General features: G+C 44.6%; 1 protein-coding gene across 2 annotated transcripts in view; it reads right to left on the bottom strand.

Moving 5' to 3' along the window:
- The window catches only part of SCN8A (sodium voltage-gated channel alpha subunit 8), a 59,514-nt gene that overhangs the window by 34,387 nt on the left and 9,942 nt on the right, over positions 1–15,185 (bottom strand). The window contains exons 2-6 of one of the 2 annotated variants that reach the window (XM_075133653.1): positions 13,686–14,015; positions 5,911–6,029; positions 4,338–4,427; positions 3,995–4,123; positions 1,703–1,794 (exon numbers count right to left, since the gene is read on the bottom strand). In XM_075133653.1, coding sequence (XP_074989754.1) covers positions 1,703–1,794; positions 3,995–4,123; positions 4,338–4,427; positions 5,911–6,029; positions 13,686–13,961 — 706 coding nt within the window. In that variant the 5' untranslated portion in view covers positions 13,962–14,015. Of the gene's footprint in view, positions 1–1,702; positions 1,795–3,994; positions 4,124–4,337; positions 4,428–5,910; positions 6,030–13,685; positions 14,016–15,185 lie in introns of those variants that run through there. The other variant, XM_075133652.1, reaches the window with a different exon arrangement.

Here is a 15,185-nt window from a genome sequence, read left to right on the forward strand (position 1 = left end):
GGGATCCCCTCGGCGGTGGGCAGCAAACCACCCCTTTAATAAAAGTGTGCACCCCTTTAGTAAAAGGAATGGCTGCGCTGAACTTAGAAGGGCTCAGATCCACCCCCCTTGCTGTCATTTGAAATAAGAGGAAAACTCCATTAGTTTTGAGCAGTATGGAGAGAATGATACAAAACTGAACTGCTCTGCTCCTTTCCACAGGAAGACAAGGCATGCTGTCACACATTTAGTAACCAGCTCATTAAAGTTGCATCATCTTCACTTTGCTACGATTATGAAAGCAAAACACATATGAAACTTATTTTAACACCGATGCTTTTCTTTGAGCAAGGCAGTGAATACCTGTAGCAGGCTGACAGAACGGCAACTGCACTTCAGATCCGTCTAGTGCACTGCTAACAGCATTTACCAAATCTTTTGCTCTTTGTATGTGCACTGCCAAACATGAAGGAAGGCTAAGGAAGAACATTATTCTAGCATACTCTCATTCGGTGCAAGGAAAGCAGGTGCCACTTAACGTCATGCACAACAGCCACGTACACCTGATGGGTTTAGCAGTCTGGAATGGGGACAAAAGTGATGGGCCCCTACAATTCCATAGTCTCTTTTCTGTCAAACGTATATGCAAGTGTAGCCTGAGAAAGCAAAAGAACCATTATCAGTTAATGCGTTAGGAAACAAACCACAAAGAAATAGAAGACCAAAACTCACCAAGTGATTATTTAGGGTCCCTACCCTGATACAGGTCAAGCACCTGAAAACTGGAGAACTACAGCTGCTTCAGTGCCTACGAAAATTGAGTCTTGAGCTTGACCTTAAAATTAGGGACACTTTTGAGAAACCATCTGCACGTGACTTTTCTGTACAAGAATTCAGGATCAGAATCGTATTCTCAGTCCATAACACCTCCACGGTCTCTTACAATAAAGGAAGGGCCATGGCTTACCCTTTGACACCCAGATTGCGTTAAAAGTCTAGAAGTAGCTTCGTAAGTGACGGTCCTGAAAGTCCAGCTCGGGGGGTGGCACGTGAAATGGGGGGGTCTATGAATTAGGACTTCTGGCTTACTGAAAGCGCAGTCAGCACTTTGGGCCACCCACTACTGCATTAATAGCTGACACCCGGTTCCACTACCACATACGGATGCAAAAGCTGGTAGTGCCAATGCTCCATTCAGCTTAGTCTACCTCAAAACGGCAGCGTCAACCCATTCTGCAGGCGGGGAGGCGACCTTATTGTCATTCCTAGAAGACAACCTGCCCCAGATCCCATCTGACTCCAAGTAACTGAAAGGCTTTAATCTTAGTTAGGTTTTGCTCACTTGCTTTACAAACTTATTCCTAAAACAACTCCTGAAACACTGATAATGGGGTGACTCGCTGAGCAAGAAACCATTCAGCCTGAGGAAGGGAAAGCCTGATCCTTTATCCATCTGGAAGTAAACTTGAGGCCTGGCTTTCATTTCAGAGGTCAGATAGCCACATGCGTACACAGGGATTAAGAAGTACAGAACAGCAGACTGTTCATCCCGTAATTTGATGGCCCAGAAGCCTTAACTTCAAACTACTCTGTTTATACAGACTGCAAAGCCCATCAAAAAAATCCCAGTGCCATCTCTGAGAAATAAGCAATGCAGGACGGGAGGGGAGATACGGAAAAGAGATACACGCAAGACCAGCCTTTAATGCTTAACGGTTCTCACCTGGAATAACAGAGATAGTTTTCAAAGCTCGGAGAACTCTGAAAGTTCTCAATGCTGAGACATTCCCCAGGTCCACAAACTCTGTGACATATCTGCAATGAGGGAGGTCACACACAAAAAACACAATGACAATACACACACCAAAATAAAACAACAACTACAGACAAAGCAATACATCACTCACAGGGGCCTGTACCCAACAGCTAACACCAACCGGAGGCCGCCTTACCTGGAATTACAGAAATAGTTTTCAAAGCTCTCAGAACCCTGAAAGTGCGCAGAGCTGAAACATTGCCTAGGTTTACAAACTCTGTTATATACCTGCAGAATTAAACCAGAGTTAATGGCACCGTTGGGGTCACCTTCCTTTTCATATAGTTGTCTGTTTGTAGGAAACAGCTTGTCATTTCAAACGCTTTAGAATTGGCATTTAAAAGAGAGAGACAGAAAATTTCAGAGCCAAAACACAGTTCAGGTCTCTCACCAGCTTGTCCAGGTGCACGGTTAGAGACTCGCACTCTCGCCTATATAGGACTTGAAAACTGAACGCTACCTCTACAGAAGGTAATTGTAAAAAAATATATGAGGAGGCTGGGTGACACCCCCTCAGTTCAGTGGTTTCAGGTTTATTCGCTTCACTTCATGTTTTTAATAAAGCATGATCATCTTTTGCTTTGATTACCATCCTTCATTTTAATCCTTCATGCCTTACTGGCTGCTTGTCAGCCACCGGTAGGTCTGATTATCCCCATTTTACACGGGGATAAACCCCAGATACGCAGAGGCTGAGAGGCTTAGTGCGAGGTTAACGGAGTTTTGTATCGCCACAACTTAGAACAGAATATTTCCTCCGTGCTGTCTGGGGAGAAACATGGTATGAAAAAGCAAAGAAATGCACAACATTCAAGATTCTTCCTGGTGCAGAAAGGCCTCAAGTGCTTCATAAAACTTAGACCCTCTTAGTGGGATTTAAGTAACGCACGGGCTTGCTCTAGCCCTTGACACAAAAAGATTGCATCTGAAGTCTACAGGCAGCCTCCCCGGAAACGAGGGGGTTACAGAGTTAGATCAGCTGGAGATTTAGCACATTTATTTAAGACCAATGCATCGGGCCTTCTAAAGCTGGTTAATTATGGAGACACAGAGGAAATGGCCAATTCACAGGTCGAATTCGGTCTGCGTGCACAGACCTGGGAGCCACCCACACAGGCGTTTACACTGTGCACAGCGGATCCCCGTCTATCCTGGAGTAGAACTGAAGTGCCAGCGAGCTACTGGTTATTTGCCTTTTGTGTACAATGTCCCACCCTCTGCATAGGATTTAAATACACAGCTAAAAGGCAAGTAGAAAAAGAGCAAAAACTCGGGAAAATCAGCAACCTTGGGTGCAGAATCCAGCCAAAAAAAGGCATTTTATATGATTAAAGCATTTTACTACAGTTAAATTCAAGTGCTCCAAATCCCTGAAAATCAGGCTCCTGAGCCTTCCTACACAACCCCTCAGTCTTCATCGGCCGTTGTTGACTATGGGAGCCCAAACATGCACACGTGCAATATTCCAAAAACAAATGTAAAAGGGAAAAAAAAAATAAATAAAAATCTCTTCCACCGGCGACTCAGACACCAGTGGCAGACACCTGGCTTTCACCAGCGGTCCTAAGCCTAAGCCACCATCAACGCAGGCCGATAAGGAAAACACCAGAAACCTAGCGTGCACCTCCCGGTTCAGCTGTGAACTCAGACATCCCCAGGAATCCTCATTATCAGACCAATGTAAGCTGCGCTGGCACAAGAGAAAAGAATGAGGAAGGAAAATAAAGTGTCTCCTTTTCTGACACTGCAGCTTCATCGGCAATGGGTTAATAACATCCAACCTTAAGTCGCAGCCCGGGCAGTTTTAACATGCAAGCCCAAGGAGGGAAGGAGTGGTAGAGACTAGAATTTAAAGATATTTGGCTCCTCGTCCTATGCTTAACAGAACAAGCTGCCACTCTGGCACGTGAGCAATCTAAAATGCTAGGCACTATTATAAAGTCCTATATTAATAAAGGCAGCTTTCAGAAAATCCTTTTTTTTGCAGCAGTAACTGCACTAACTCCATCAAGTCGCATTTTAGATCTGTGACTCCGCGTCAGGCTAAAGATTTCTTTTGAAAAATCAAGAAAGAAATCTTTTGGGGATTCACTTAAGTTTTCCTTGATTTATTTTCTCCTTACACCCCCACCCTCTTCTAAGGTCTCATCCCCTCCCATATGCCACAAACACCTGAAATAATCTGAAAACACAACTTACGCCATCATGATCACACTGAAATCTAGCCAGTTCCATGGATCGCGTAGGAAAGTAAAGCCATCTATACAGAAACCTCTTGCAATAATTTTCACAAGGGATTCAAATGTATAAATACCAGTGAATGTATACCTGTTATGAGGAAGAGAGAGAGCTGCACTGAGAAGTTTGTAGAAATGTCATTTTAGTGAAAAAAAGATGAATTACAAACACCTTTGTCTAAACAAAGTGGATACAAAAGACAACTTGAATTCATGCCAACTTAAACGTGAGCAGGAACAGATCTCTCAACAGAAGAAAAACAACATTCTGCGAGATTCTTAAAAACACAAGAAGCATTACTTACTCCACATTCTTCGACCACTCAGGTGGGTTACTAAAAGTCATGAATACACAGTTGGTCAAAATAGTGCACATAATGATCATGCTAAATACTGTAGAACAAAGTCAAGGATCAAAGGGACACTAGCGTGGCTCTTTACATCAGCTTACAGCTCCCTAAAGACCACTCTACTGCAATAAAATTCAGCAACAATTTCCAGTCTATTCTATTCTCCGTGGACTACAAATAAGAGGCAAGGTGCTTCCAGCAGTCATGGGAAATAAAACCAGGGGCGACTATAAATAAACAGTATTTTTATGTCACCATTCAATTTATTTTATATTTCTGGTGTGTCTTAGCAATTCAAAAATCACATGCCTTAACGAAAATGTCTCCCCAAATAATTCCAGCTGTTCAGTAACATCAAAAAATATTGTCTGCCAATATATCCAACAGGAAAGCAGCACTGCAATCCATGGACACCTAGGATTTAGCTTGGAGAAAATCTTACGAATCTTTCCAAACACCTCTGCTCCCTCTGTGTGTTCAGGATCTCGTGTGTCACGTTTGCAGATGGAAGGTGCTGGACTAACTGATCCGAGGAGCGTTGCAGGGACAGCGCAATTTCAGAATTAGAAGTCTGAGTGGATTTTAACTACTGAATTATTAGCAGAATGGTGAAATCCAGGGTCAGATCCAAAGCTGTTTGACTTCCAAAACTGTTTAAGCAGGCTCAAATGGATCTTAGATCAAGGCCCAAGATCCACTGCCAGCCCGTGGTCTCAACCTGACAGATCTGCATCCCCCAGCTGCGTCCCAGCACGTCCAGAGGGGAGGAAAGTCTACGAGAAATTACACACGAGCCAAAGAAAACGTTCCCAGCCTCAGATTCCAAGTCGACGTTGAAAAGATGGAAAAGCTTTTTCTTCATGCGAGATGCAGGAAGTCGGGATACAGAGCCCTCTAAAACAACAAATGAACGTGTTTCCGTTTTAGAGTCACTTTCTAAAAATAAATAAATAAACAGGGCAAGGCAGCTCATCCAATATACTAGGGTTTTTTTTCTCTCCTAATAACACATGCAGATGATGTTTCCGAAGCTATCGGAGCTGTCTGAAGCCCTGCAGTGGAACATTTTGGAATAGCCTTGCCAGTAGAAGGAAGTTTGGGAGATGCCAAAAGAGCAAGAAATTAGTCAGCGTCTAATTACATATAAGGTACCTTTGGCTCCTTCTCCAGATACTAATGCTGTTTAACCATTTTAGCAGCTAGTTAAAGCTCAACTCCTCAACTCAACCTTAAATCATATCTGTTCCAAAACTTATCAATGTCTGTGCACTGATGGAAGAATGGACACAGAGAGGTACAATTTAGCAGGGAAAATAAACAAAAAGTTTACTTGATTGGATATGTCCAAAGGACCATGCTTTTTCATTCAAAAAAGCACGTTTTTGTGTATGCTCTGAGGCCAATCCATCTTCACCAGCTGCAGAACTGTAATTCATAGACACTATTTGAATTGAGCAATAAGACAATAGGTAAGAAATTTTTCAATGAATATACAAAGGCAAAAATAACTCAGTAATAAAAAGGATATGAATGTATCAAAATTTTAATAGCTATTCTTCTAAATAGATTAAAAGGACTTAAAATGTACAAGGCAGGTGTGGCACTAAATCGGAAGAGTGTTTTCCCTCTGTTTAGTACTACAAAGGTCTGTAGAGAAACAAAGAAAGAAAGAAAAAGAGAGAGGAAGAGTTAATGCATGAAAATCAAAGCATGAATTGTACAGAAAAAGACGAACAACTTCCATGATAAAAAAATAGCATTTTCTGCTTTTTTAAAGAATAATCTCCTTTATGAAGTTCCCGTTAGCGTAAAACATACCTACCAGTACATCATGAATAATTCTGCTCCAAACCATCCATTTTACTGGACACCTCAGACAGAGCAGAAGCAAAACCCCCCATCCAAGAGTGCACATTTTCATCACGCAAGGGTAGAAGCACTGTTATCCCTATCTAATAGGCAAGAACCGAGGCCCAAAGCTACTAAGGACCACAAATTCAGGAGCAGAATTAGCAGCTGAACCCAGACTTCACGCCATTGCCCGGTGCACAAGAGCATCTTTACGGCACGGTGTTCCTGTAGCCTGTGCCTCCTTCCCAAACCTCGCTAACAGCTACCACAACGCATCGTGTTTTTACAAGACAGCACCTCACCTGCAAAGAAAGATTGACAGGTAAGCAGAAAGAAAACGTCCTGGTAGAGCCCCCCACCCCAGCAGACACAAGTCAGATACCCCTCGTCCCCACTCATTGGCAATTTTGAGCACATTCCACGTTGGAGCACCAACCCCAGGCACAGTCATGTGCTCTCCTTGCCTTTAATTAGCGAGATGTTAAGGTTCGTTACTTTATACAGAACCTGTGGAATGAATCATGTAAACGTGAGGCAGAATCGATCTCATCTCTCCATCACCAGCCTTAAAATACAGACCCGCTATTTCATCTCCCCGCTAGCGAACATGCATATCAAAAAGCACCGGGAGAATCACACGCAGCCATCTGGAGAGGCAAAATTAGAACTGCGGTTGCTGAATACCAGCACACCCAATGCACCTCCCGCTCGACTAGAAGGAAAAAGGCAATTTGTGTGCGCTGAAAAGCCAAAGCCCTTTCCCCGGCACCATTTTGCCATTTTACGTTCCCTCCAGGATGCTGCAGCATCAGCCAGGCAGGATGAAGCCCAGACGGCTGCAGGGGAAGGCAGCAAAGCCGGACTGGCTGCAGGCTCGGTCCCCGGCACCAGCCCCACCGTTTGGCACAGCCCCGCGCCTCCCGGAGTCCAACACACGGGAATCCACGAGGGCTTTCTGCCAACGCAGTCGCTGTGCTTCCCCAGGAGACTCACTCTTATGAAATTTGTCATTTCCCTCCTGGTAAGTGAAACAACGTATTTGAGCTCAGTTGGCTAATTTAGACCATCGAGCAGTAAATTATTTGAAAAGGAAATCAAAATCAGATTGTGGTTCAGCACTGAGTGAGAAAGATTAGTTAGCATAACCACTAATGCATCTCCCACCAAAAGCACTTTAAAGACAACCCTGGACAGCTCTTAAATTGCAGCATCAAGAATTAATGAACAGATTACCTTGGCATGTAACAATATTCTCAAAGGCCGTAAGTTTTTCAAAATTGCGGATTACAGAGTGGTCAAGGGACACCCGATTTTAAGAACCAGCTGTCTCTCCTTCCCTGACACCACAAACGTCCCAAGACTCACATACCATTCATTTTTAAATCTTCTTTCACCGTCCCCTGCAGAGCTTCGGAGCAGGATCCCATCACGCTGGGACGCTCGCAGGCTTCAGTTGTGTCCCTAGCACAACGCTGAGCTCTCAACTCTACCACGTCTTTCAAGCAATGAAATCTCCGACGTGACTGTGCTGAACATGACGGGGGCTCAAGGGGAGCTGGACAAAGACAGAAATTCCCCCCAAAACCCACGCAGTGGTTCTGTGAGGTGGTTCAGCTTCATGATGCCTCCATGTCTACACGGGAAGAATCACTGTGCAGGAGCCCTACGGTTTGCTCAGATACAGCTCAGCGAGCCAGAAGTAAAACCGTTCTTCACATGGAGACACAGGTTCGTGCATGCTGCTTCACAGACGTAAAGACCTTCAAAGACTTTAGACCTGTTCTAGAAGAGCACGCCAGACTCAGTCGGTGGACGTAAACTGCTCTACACGGAGGGTCAGAGACCGTTTGCCGTGGCACGCTAGAGTGATTACATGGAAACGTACATTTTCAATAGCTGTTTCACAAGGATCGACCCAGAAAATTTGGCATTCCCTGTCGTAATATAAGCTGATCCAAAGAGCAGGACAATCGCCTCCCAAACATGAACTCCACCTTCTGCTTGCCAGCTTAGTCCTTCATCTGTTACACGACCTTACCTAAGGCAGCTCCTTGTTTTCTCTTCCAGGCTCTGCCCAGCTCTCTCTTTTCAGACCGTAATGCTTGTTGAACTTACTCCTGTCTATGAAGCCCACCACAACCGGCCTCTCAGCACAACCGGAGCACAAACAAGGTGCCGTACATTCCAGCCTGCTCATCGATTCCGACAGTTCCAAGATCCGCTGCTCCGGTTCCCTTGTGTACCTCACAAAATCCTGGGTAAATCTCTGCTTGGCCTTGTCAATAGAAAGAAGAGCACAAAAGCCAAAAAGTGTTTGGCAATTTAAAGCCTTATCTTAGTTTTTCTTTATGCTGCTGACATATTAAAACTCAATTTCAAAATGGCTGCATGCTCTTAAAATGTTTGCTGGTTCAGGTCCAAGAACATCCTTAAGCCCTTTTAAGATCTGCTGAGGCAAAGCTCAAAACTCAGAGAAAGGTGATACCTGGGGAAAGGCATTTTGCAGTCGTCTTCTAAGAGATGAAGTTTGGTTGGACTTTCAAAGGTCTCACTTTGTTGTTAAAGAGTTGTGAAAAAGGCTCTGTCCACTTTAGTTTTCTTAAAGTTGGCTGGGAATCTACGCTGTACAGAAACCTTAGAAACAGTTCTCATATAAAAAGAAGCAAGATCTCAAAAGGTAAGTCTTCTCTAAATCGATTTGCAAAATAGCGCATTAAAGAAGCTGTGCTGGAGAGCAGACAGGGTTGATCAAGTGATGGCAAAAAGCATTCCAGTTATACGAAGATTTAAAATACCCTTGCTTCATGCAGGTTTTACATTAAGCATTTCTGTAATGGCTGAAAAGCGAGGAGGAGTGGGCAGAAAGTTTAAGAAGAACACAGCTTTACGAACAGCCTAAGAACATATGGAACCATATTCCTACGGTGGTAACTGATGACTGCCTTACTCCCAATGTTAAGCAAGGGAGAGCGACGGCTTTCTGATGACACCCTGAGCAAGTTACTTGAACATAGCTATTTTCAAAATCAATTTACAGGGAACTCTGGCACCCTGTGGGCTGAAGAAGTACATGCAGAATTAAACGTCAATGCAAAATACTTTTCAAGTCTGTTTTGGCTCATAGAGGTGTACTTCCTAATACACAAAACACATTATTTATTTTTCCTTCCCCCCCCAAAAGGGGACAAATTTATTCTTAGCAACTTATTCTTCACCACTGAAAAGCTTATGGGGAAAAAAGTATCTGCCACATTTTGCTCTTGCTTTAATCTCCTGTTTCAAGCCCAACATAGGAAAAACCCTTGACATTTTTTGAAATTTATCAAATAAAACATTCCTGAAAGATATATTTTAAAAAATAAATATTGTTCAACATGCAATATTGAGAAACTGATCTGGATTTAAGTTTTAACGACATCACGATCTGCCTATATAAGGAAATTCATTCTGCCTCAGAGCGGAAATGATTCTCCTTCCTTCCACTCGCCACCAGTGGGTTGCAGCTATTTAGGTGATTGCAGCAGAGATTCTCTCGCCTCCCGGTCCGTGCCACACTCGGCATATCCTGATCAGCAGAGCATGAAAGCTCTACTTGCTACGGAACACTTAGGACTGGATGCAAGTAGTACCATTATCTCCCGTCTCATGAAACGCCGTACAACCGCAAACAACTCCGTTACACTTGGCTTTGCGTCCAACACCCAGAAAGGACTGGAGAAGACGCCTGGCTCTCCTTTCTTCACTCTACCGTGACAGCAGGGAGGACAGCTAGGAAGGGCACGCTTAATGTTCCTGCTCCTTTTAAGCCTACTGGACAGATGGAGTGGAAGAAAAAAATAACATTAAACACGCAAGACCCGGAAAAGGTAATTAGCTTTTGGAAAGGAGTATAAGAGGCTGATTTTTGAGATGGTCCCGATTCTCCCCTCTGTTTCAGTGACTTCACTGAAATGCAAAACCCGTTAACGGTATCGTGCCCCTGTAGGGCTGTTACCTTGCCCTACAGAAGGCTCCGTGAAGCACATGCTAGAGCCAGCCATGCCTCCCGCAAGCTGCTCTCTCACATCCCTGTAATTTTCCCAGGTCCACGCAGCCAAGGTGACATTCTGGACCCGAGGGCCCATTTCCAAACCGTGCATGTGACTCGACGAAGTTGCAAGTCACTCCATTGGCACATACGCTCTGGAAAGATCCTCAGGTGCTCATCTGCAAGCTATAGGTGACCTCAGACAATCGCACTCCAGCCTCAGCTGTTCACGGATGTATAGACAGTCTTCTACAACTGCAGGGTTGATTTTTCCATTGAAATCAATCCACCTAAGCTTATATATGGTCTCGGTTCCCAGAATATTCAGGGACCTTCTACTGCCTCGTAAATGGAGCCATTGCAGGAGCATTAGCACCTCTACCTTGTTCTGTAGCAAGCACGAGATTCATACTGAGTGAAATGGAAGTTACTTGAGGAAAATGACCACAACCTGGCAAAAGTCACGTTCAATGGGAAAGAACAGGGCGAGGAGTTGTTTAGTAGGAGTGATAGCCTAGGCCATAAATGGAAGAGAAGGAAAGAGAGGTCTAAAAGATGGAAAAATGTTTAAAAAAAGCAATACTAATAAGGTTGCGGAAATAAAAGAGCATGACGGTCCTTACCTCTTGCTTAAGCAAACACTGGAGGAAGACTAGACTATGAGGCAATCACCTGCTTTGCTTTCATTGCTAGGGATGCTCACATAGGTAGCTTTCCCAAATTGTGTTTGCACATGTAAACAAGGAAGTTCATGTACCTGCCTTTTGGGTTTTTTAATTGAAATGTTTCAGGTTTCCACAAGAAATATCATGGGCAAGCATTGCTTCTACTATGTGCTTCAGGCCAGGAATTGGAAGGTGATTACCAATTGCAAAACAAAGAATCATGAAAAAAATTCTCTCTCTACTTACATAAAGACAAAACAGAGCTAAATTAGCTCCAAAATCTGCTACCTGTGAGCAAAGGGCACGTCCTGATTCTCCTAAGAGTCGTTACTCCCCTTTTGCAAGAAACCGAGCAAAGAGAAGTAGCTTGGACAAAGCCATCGCTTGCAGGGCTGGGCTCCGAACCCAGGAGTTTGGCTCCCTGTACCATGGTTCTGTTTCTAGGTCACACTGTTTCTCCTTTAAATATCAGTTAACAGGCCACTGGAAAGTTCAGCTTCTCAGTTAAAAGGCAGTTTCAGTTTCCTTAGATAAACCAAGATCACTGTGTCCTACTGCAAGGAAAAGCAACCAGCTGATTTGTTCCTAGGCATGTGTAGGTCTAGCTTTAAAAGAAAAGGCCTATGATGCAAAGCCTTCTGGCAAATGCTGGAGAGGAAAAAAAAAAAAATCTTGGAAAACTTCCCATGATTCAAGCAGATTTGCAATTCCTGATGATTCAGAGAAGGGCCTTTTTTAATGGCCTTAAAAAAATCCTTTGTGGGAAGTCACTGACTATTTGAAGCAGCAAAGAAGTACCACACACCTAAGCTATCGCCATACTGAAGCGGAGGCAAAAGAAACAGAGCCAGTAAAATGTTAATCCAGCGTTTATGGGAAAAGCAAGGCTCTTGTCACAGAACAGCGAGTACGAGGTTGGCAGGGCTGTGCGAGTTTGTCTCCCATCTCCAGAACCTTCCCCTCCATCTGCAGCCGCTCCAGCTCCGCGGAGAGCTCGCACCTCCGCGTGGCAGGCGCACCGGGCGAGCAGAAACTCTGCAAGCGGCTACACGTGGAGATGTACGGCGCTTTTCTGGAGGCATGACAGATGCCTTCGAAGTTGGGAATGTGGCTTATTTTTCTCTAAAAATGAAAGATTTATTAATAGCATTGTGTTGGGAGGCAAATATGGAGACTGATAAAGCGTGAGGGCTAACGGGGTTCCCCTCCGCCTCCTACTTCTGGTGGAACATTGAGACAACCGAGAAGCCTTTGCCCAACGCTCCAGGACGCGCAGTGCCCGCTGCCCCTTCAGCACTGCTCTCCTCCTTTAGCTAGAAGGAACGTGGCCCCGTTCTCCCACATACAACTACGTTCGTTCAACTACGTGAACACAAAGAGGGCACAAACCACTCCTGCTTGGATTTGCAGCGACATTTCGTAACGGCGACTTCGGTTGGGTGCAAGTGGCCACACACAGCCAAAGAGACCTGGGAGCTGCTCTTCAGCTACGCGTCTCTTTTTCACAGCCTGCCCACACCAAAACCAGGCAACACCAGATTTGTTTAATAAAGAGAAAATATTTGTTTAATAGAGAGAAAATATTTCTGAGGGATAACGTAAGCTACTTCTTACCAGCAACAGCAGCTGTCAATACATTTCCTTAAGTCAACATCCACCTGGACACCGGTCTGCCTGGTATTCAACACAGACACAAATCACATATTTCGAAGTCCTGTTCTGGGTTGGCACCTGTATTCCTAGCACCACCCACACAACAAATAAGCATTAAATTCACTAGTGTAAATGCAGAAAAGAATGATCAGTTATACCCAACGTTAGCAGCAAGTTCAGTTATTTCAGGCGAATAATGCCCTGCCAGCCACAGAGTCACTTCTGAGCGCGGCAAGAAACGTCTGCCCCAAGACAAAGTCATAAAACATTGTTACCCATGACGACTTACTGATTTTACATGACAGCCGTTAAACGGTCACATCGCAACCGCTGTCACATACACCGTCAACCCTCCAGCTTCACAAGAGGCACGGCTAAGCCTGAGTTATGGATGGTAACTATCTCAGCTTGTTCAAATTAAATTTCTATCAAAGACAGCAATGAAATGAAACAGTAGAAGGAACCTCAGTTTTAAGTCATCTAGCCTTCTAAGAAAACCAGTGATCACGCTCTTCCTTATTGCACCAGCAGAAGATCCCTCTCCTCCACTTCCAGCACAGTGTTTGCTTACTCACCACTTCCCTCACGACACCACTTCATTTCTTAATACACCTCGGCACCCATAAATGCCTCCTGCCACATCACCTCAATTCCACAGACAAATATTTAAAAAACAAAAATTATGAAGATGAAAGCCAGTTAATTAGTTTATATCACTTCTCTTTTGTCATGATTCTATATCCCACTGCTTCATAACGATCAAATTCAGACTGAATCCCATGCAAGTAATGAAATACACACTTAAAACCGTTACCGTTACCCCTCAATTAAATTCTTCTTATTGCCCTCATGGTTAAAATTGGCACATTAGCACAACTTTGTCTATTTTTAGTTTCCAGACCTTGTTCTCCTAACTCCATCCAAGCAGGTGCTTAAAGATCGATCATATAATCTCTATTAAACCTCAAAGAAAAATAGGTAACAAAAGAAAACAAACAAGCAAGCCCCATCCAAAGACTCCATTCTTTGTCTTCTACTTAAACCATACCCAAACCTGCAATTTCCTAAGAAAAAGGCGGTTTAGCGACTTCTTTCTTGCAGACTCACTTTCTGGGTCATATAATAAGGGTCAAAGTCCTCCAGTGGTACAGCAACCAGGCCTTTTGGGATGTCCCCGTAGATGAAAGGCAAATTCTTCCCCGCCTCAAGGTCACTGTTTGGTTTTGGTTTGCTGTCTTCATCGTCATCCCGGTGGCTGCTGTCTTGCTTTGGACGCTGCTTCTTTTTTAATTCTGCAATGTGTTTCTCAATGTTAGCCAGAGATTCCGGAGTGAAGGGTTTAAAACTATCAGGGCCTGGTGGTGCGAGCAGCCGTGCTGCCATCTTTTCATCCTGCAGCAGCTTCTTTAGTGATGTTGCACCCCGGACAGGTCAGCTCTGCAGGGGAGCAAACAGCACAGGCAGAACAAAGTCAGTCACTGCACAAACAGACAGGCAAGCAGATAGCATTGAAGATCCAAAGGCAGCTCTGGTCTCCAAGTCCTCACAGGGTGAGGCAAGCAGACCGGCTGCTTTTCAGTCCCCCGACAAGCTACAGGCAGACGTGCTGGACGCTGGGTGACCCTGCCCGTCCCTGCCCGCTGCGCCACGTCACCCAGCCCGTACAGCACCAGCAGAAACGGCACGCAGAGCTGGACCTCCGACAGCCACGCTGACGGCTCTCCCGATCTGGTGTCTGCTGGACACAAACTCTACTCCAGGCTACAGAAACCGTTCTGAAAAGCGACCTTACCAAAACCAGTATTTTCCTGCAAAAATGATTCTACCGGTCATTGCTCTCTAGCAAACCGATTATTAGATAAAAACTGACTAGTAGATAAAAACTCCAAGTCAGCTCTATTCCCAGGGACGGGACAAGGTGTTCAGCCTTGTCTAAAAAGGGCTGGGTATTCGCACACTCCGTACCCTGCTAACGAGGCATTTAGCAGAGCGCTCCCCTCCATACAACACACAGGAGGGACTTGGGGTTGGGTTTACGAGAGAGCGCAGTAGCCAACATGCACGGAATATGCTGAGCTCTTCTGAAAAAAACGCTCCTTCGTGTCCTATCAGATATTATCGCAGTTAAGGAGAAGTTTCCTTAATGACTTCAGCATGCATCGGAATACGTGTGCCAGGCAGCACTCGGAACGCTTCTTTAGGTAGGACCAAGACCTCAGTGGCTCACCTCTTCCTACGCCGGAGCACGCCACAGCTCTACCACGGGAAGTCAAACCTCACCCTTTCGTTTTACATATATATATAATTATCAGGGTTTCTATTCATTTCAGGACCTAAGAATGAAATAATTTGAAAAGACTTTCATCAAGTACAATAGTAATTTCTGAAAGTTAAATTTCTGTAATATGCGGGTTGGACACAGAGTCTTCTTTGCATCAAATGCAATGCAAAGGAGCACTTCTCCATGACAAAAAGAGAAGAAAAGGGAAGCGGACGAGGTACAGAAGCACAGCTGAGGAAGACCTCGCAGAGCTCCCAACCTGCCAAGGACCTCTGACAGGATCTTACAGTGTCCCTACAAAGACACCTCGCGCTCTTCCCTCCACT

The sequence above is a fragment of the Calonectris borealis genome, chromosome 30 (assembly GCF_964195595.1).
Source record: "Calonectris borealis chromosome 30, bCalBor7.hap1.2, whole genome shotgun sequence".
NCBI classification, from domain to species: domain Eukaryota; kingdom Metazoa; phylum Chordata; class Aves; order Procellariiformes; family Procellariidae; genus Calonectris; species Calonectris borealis.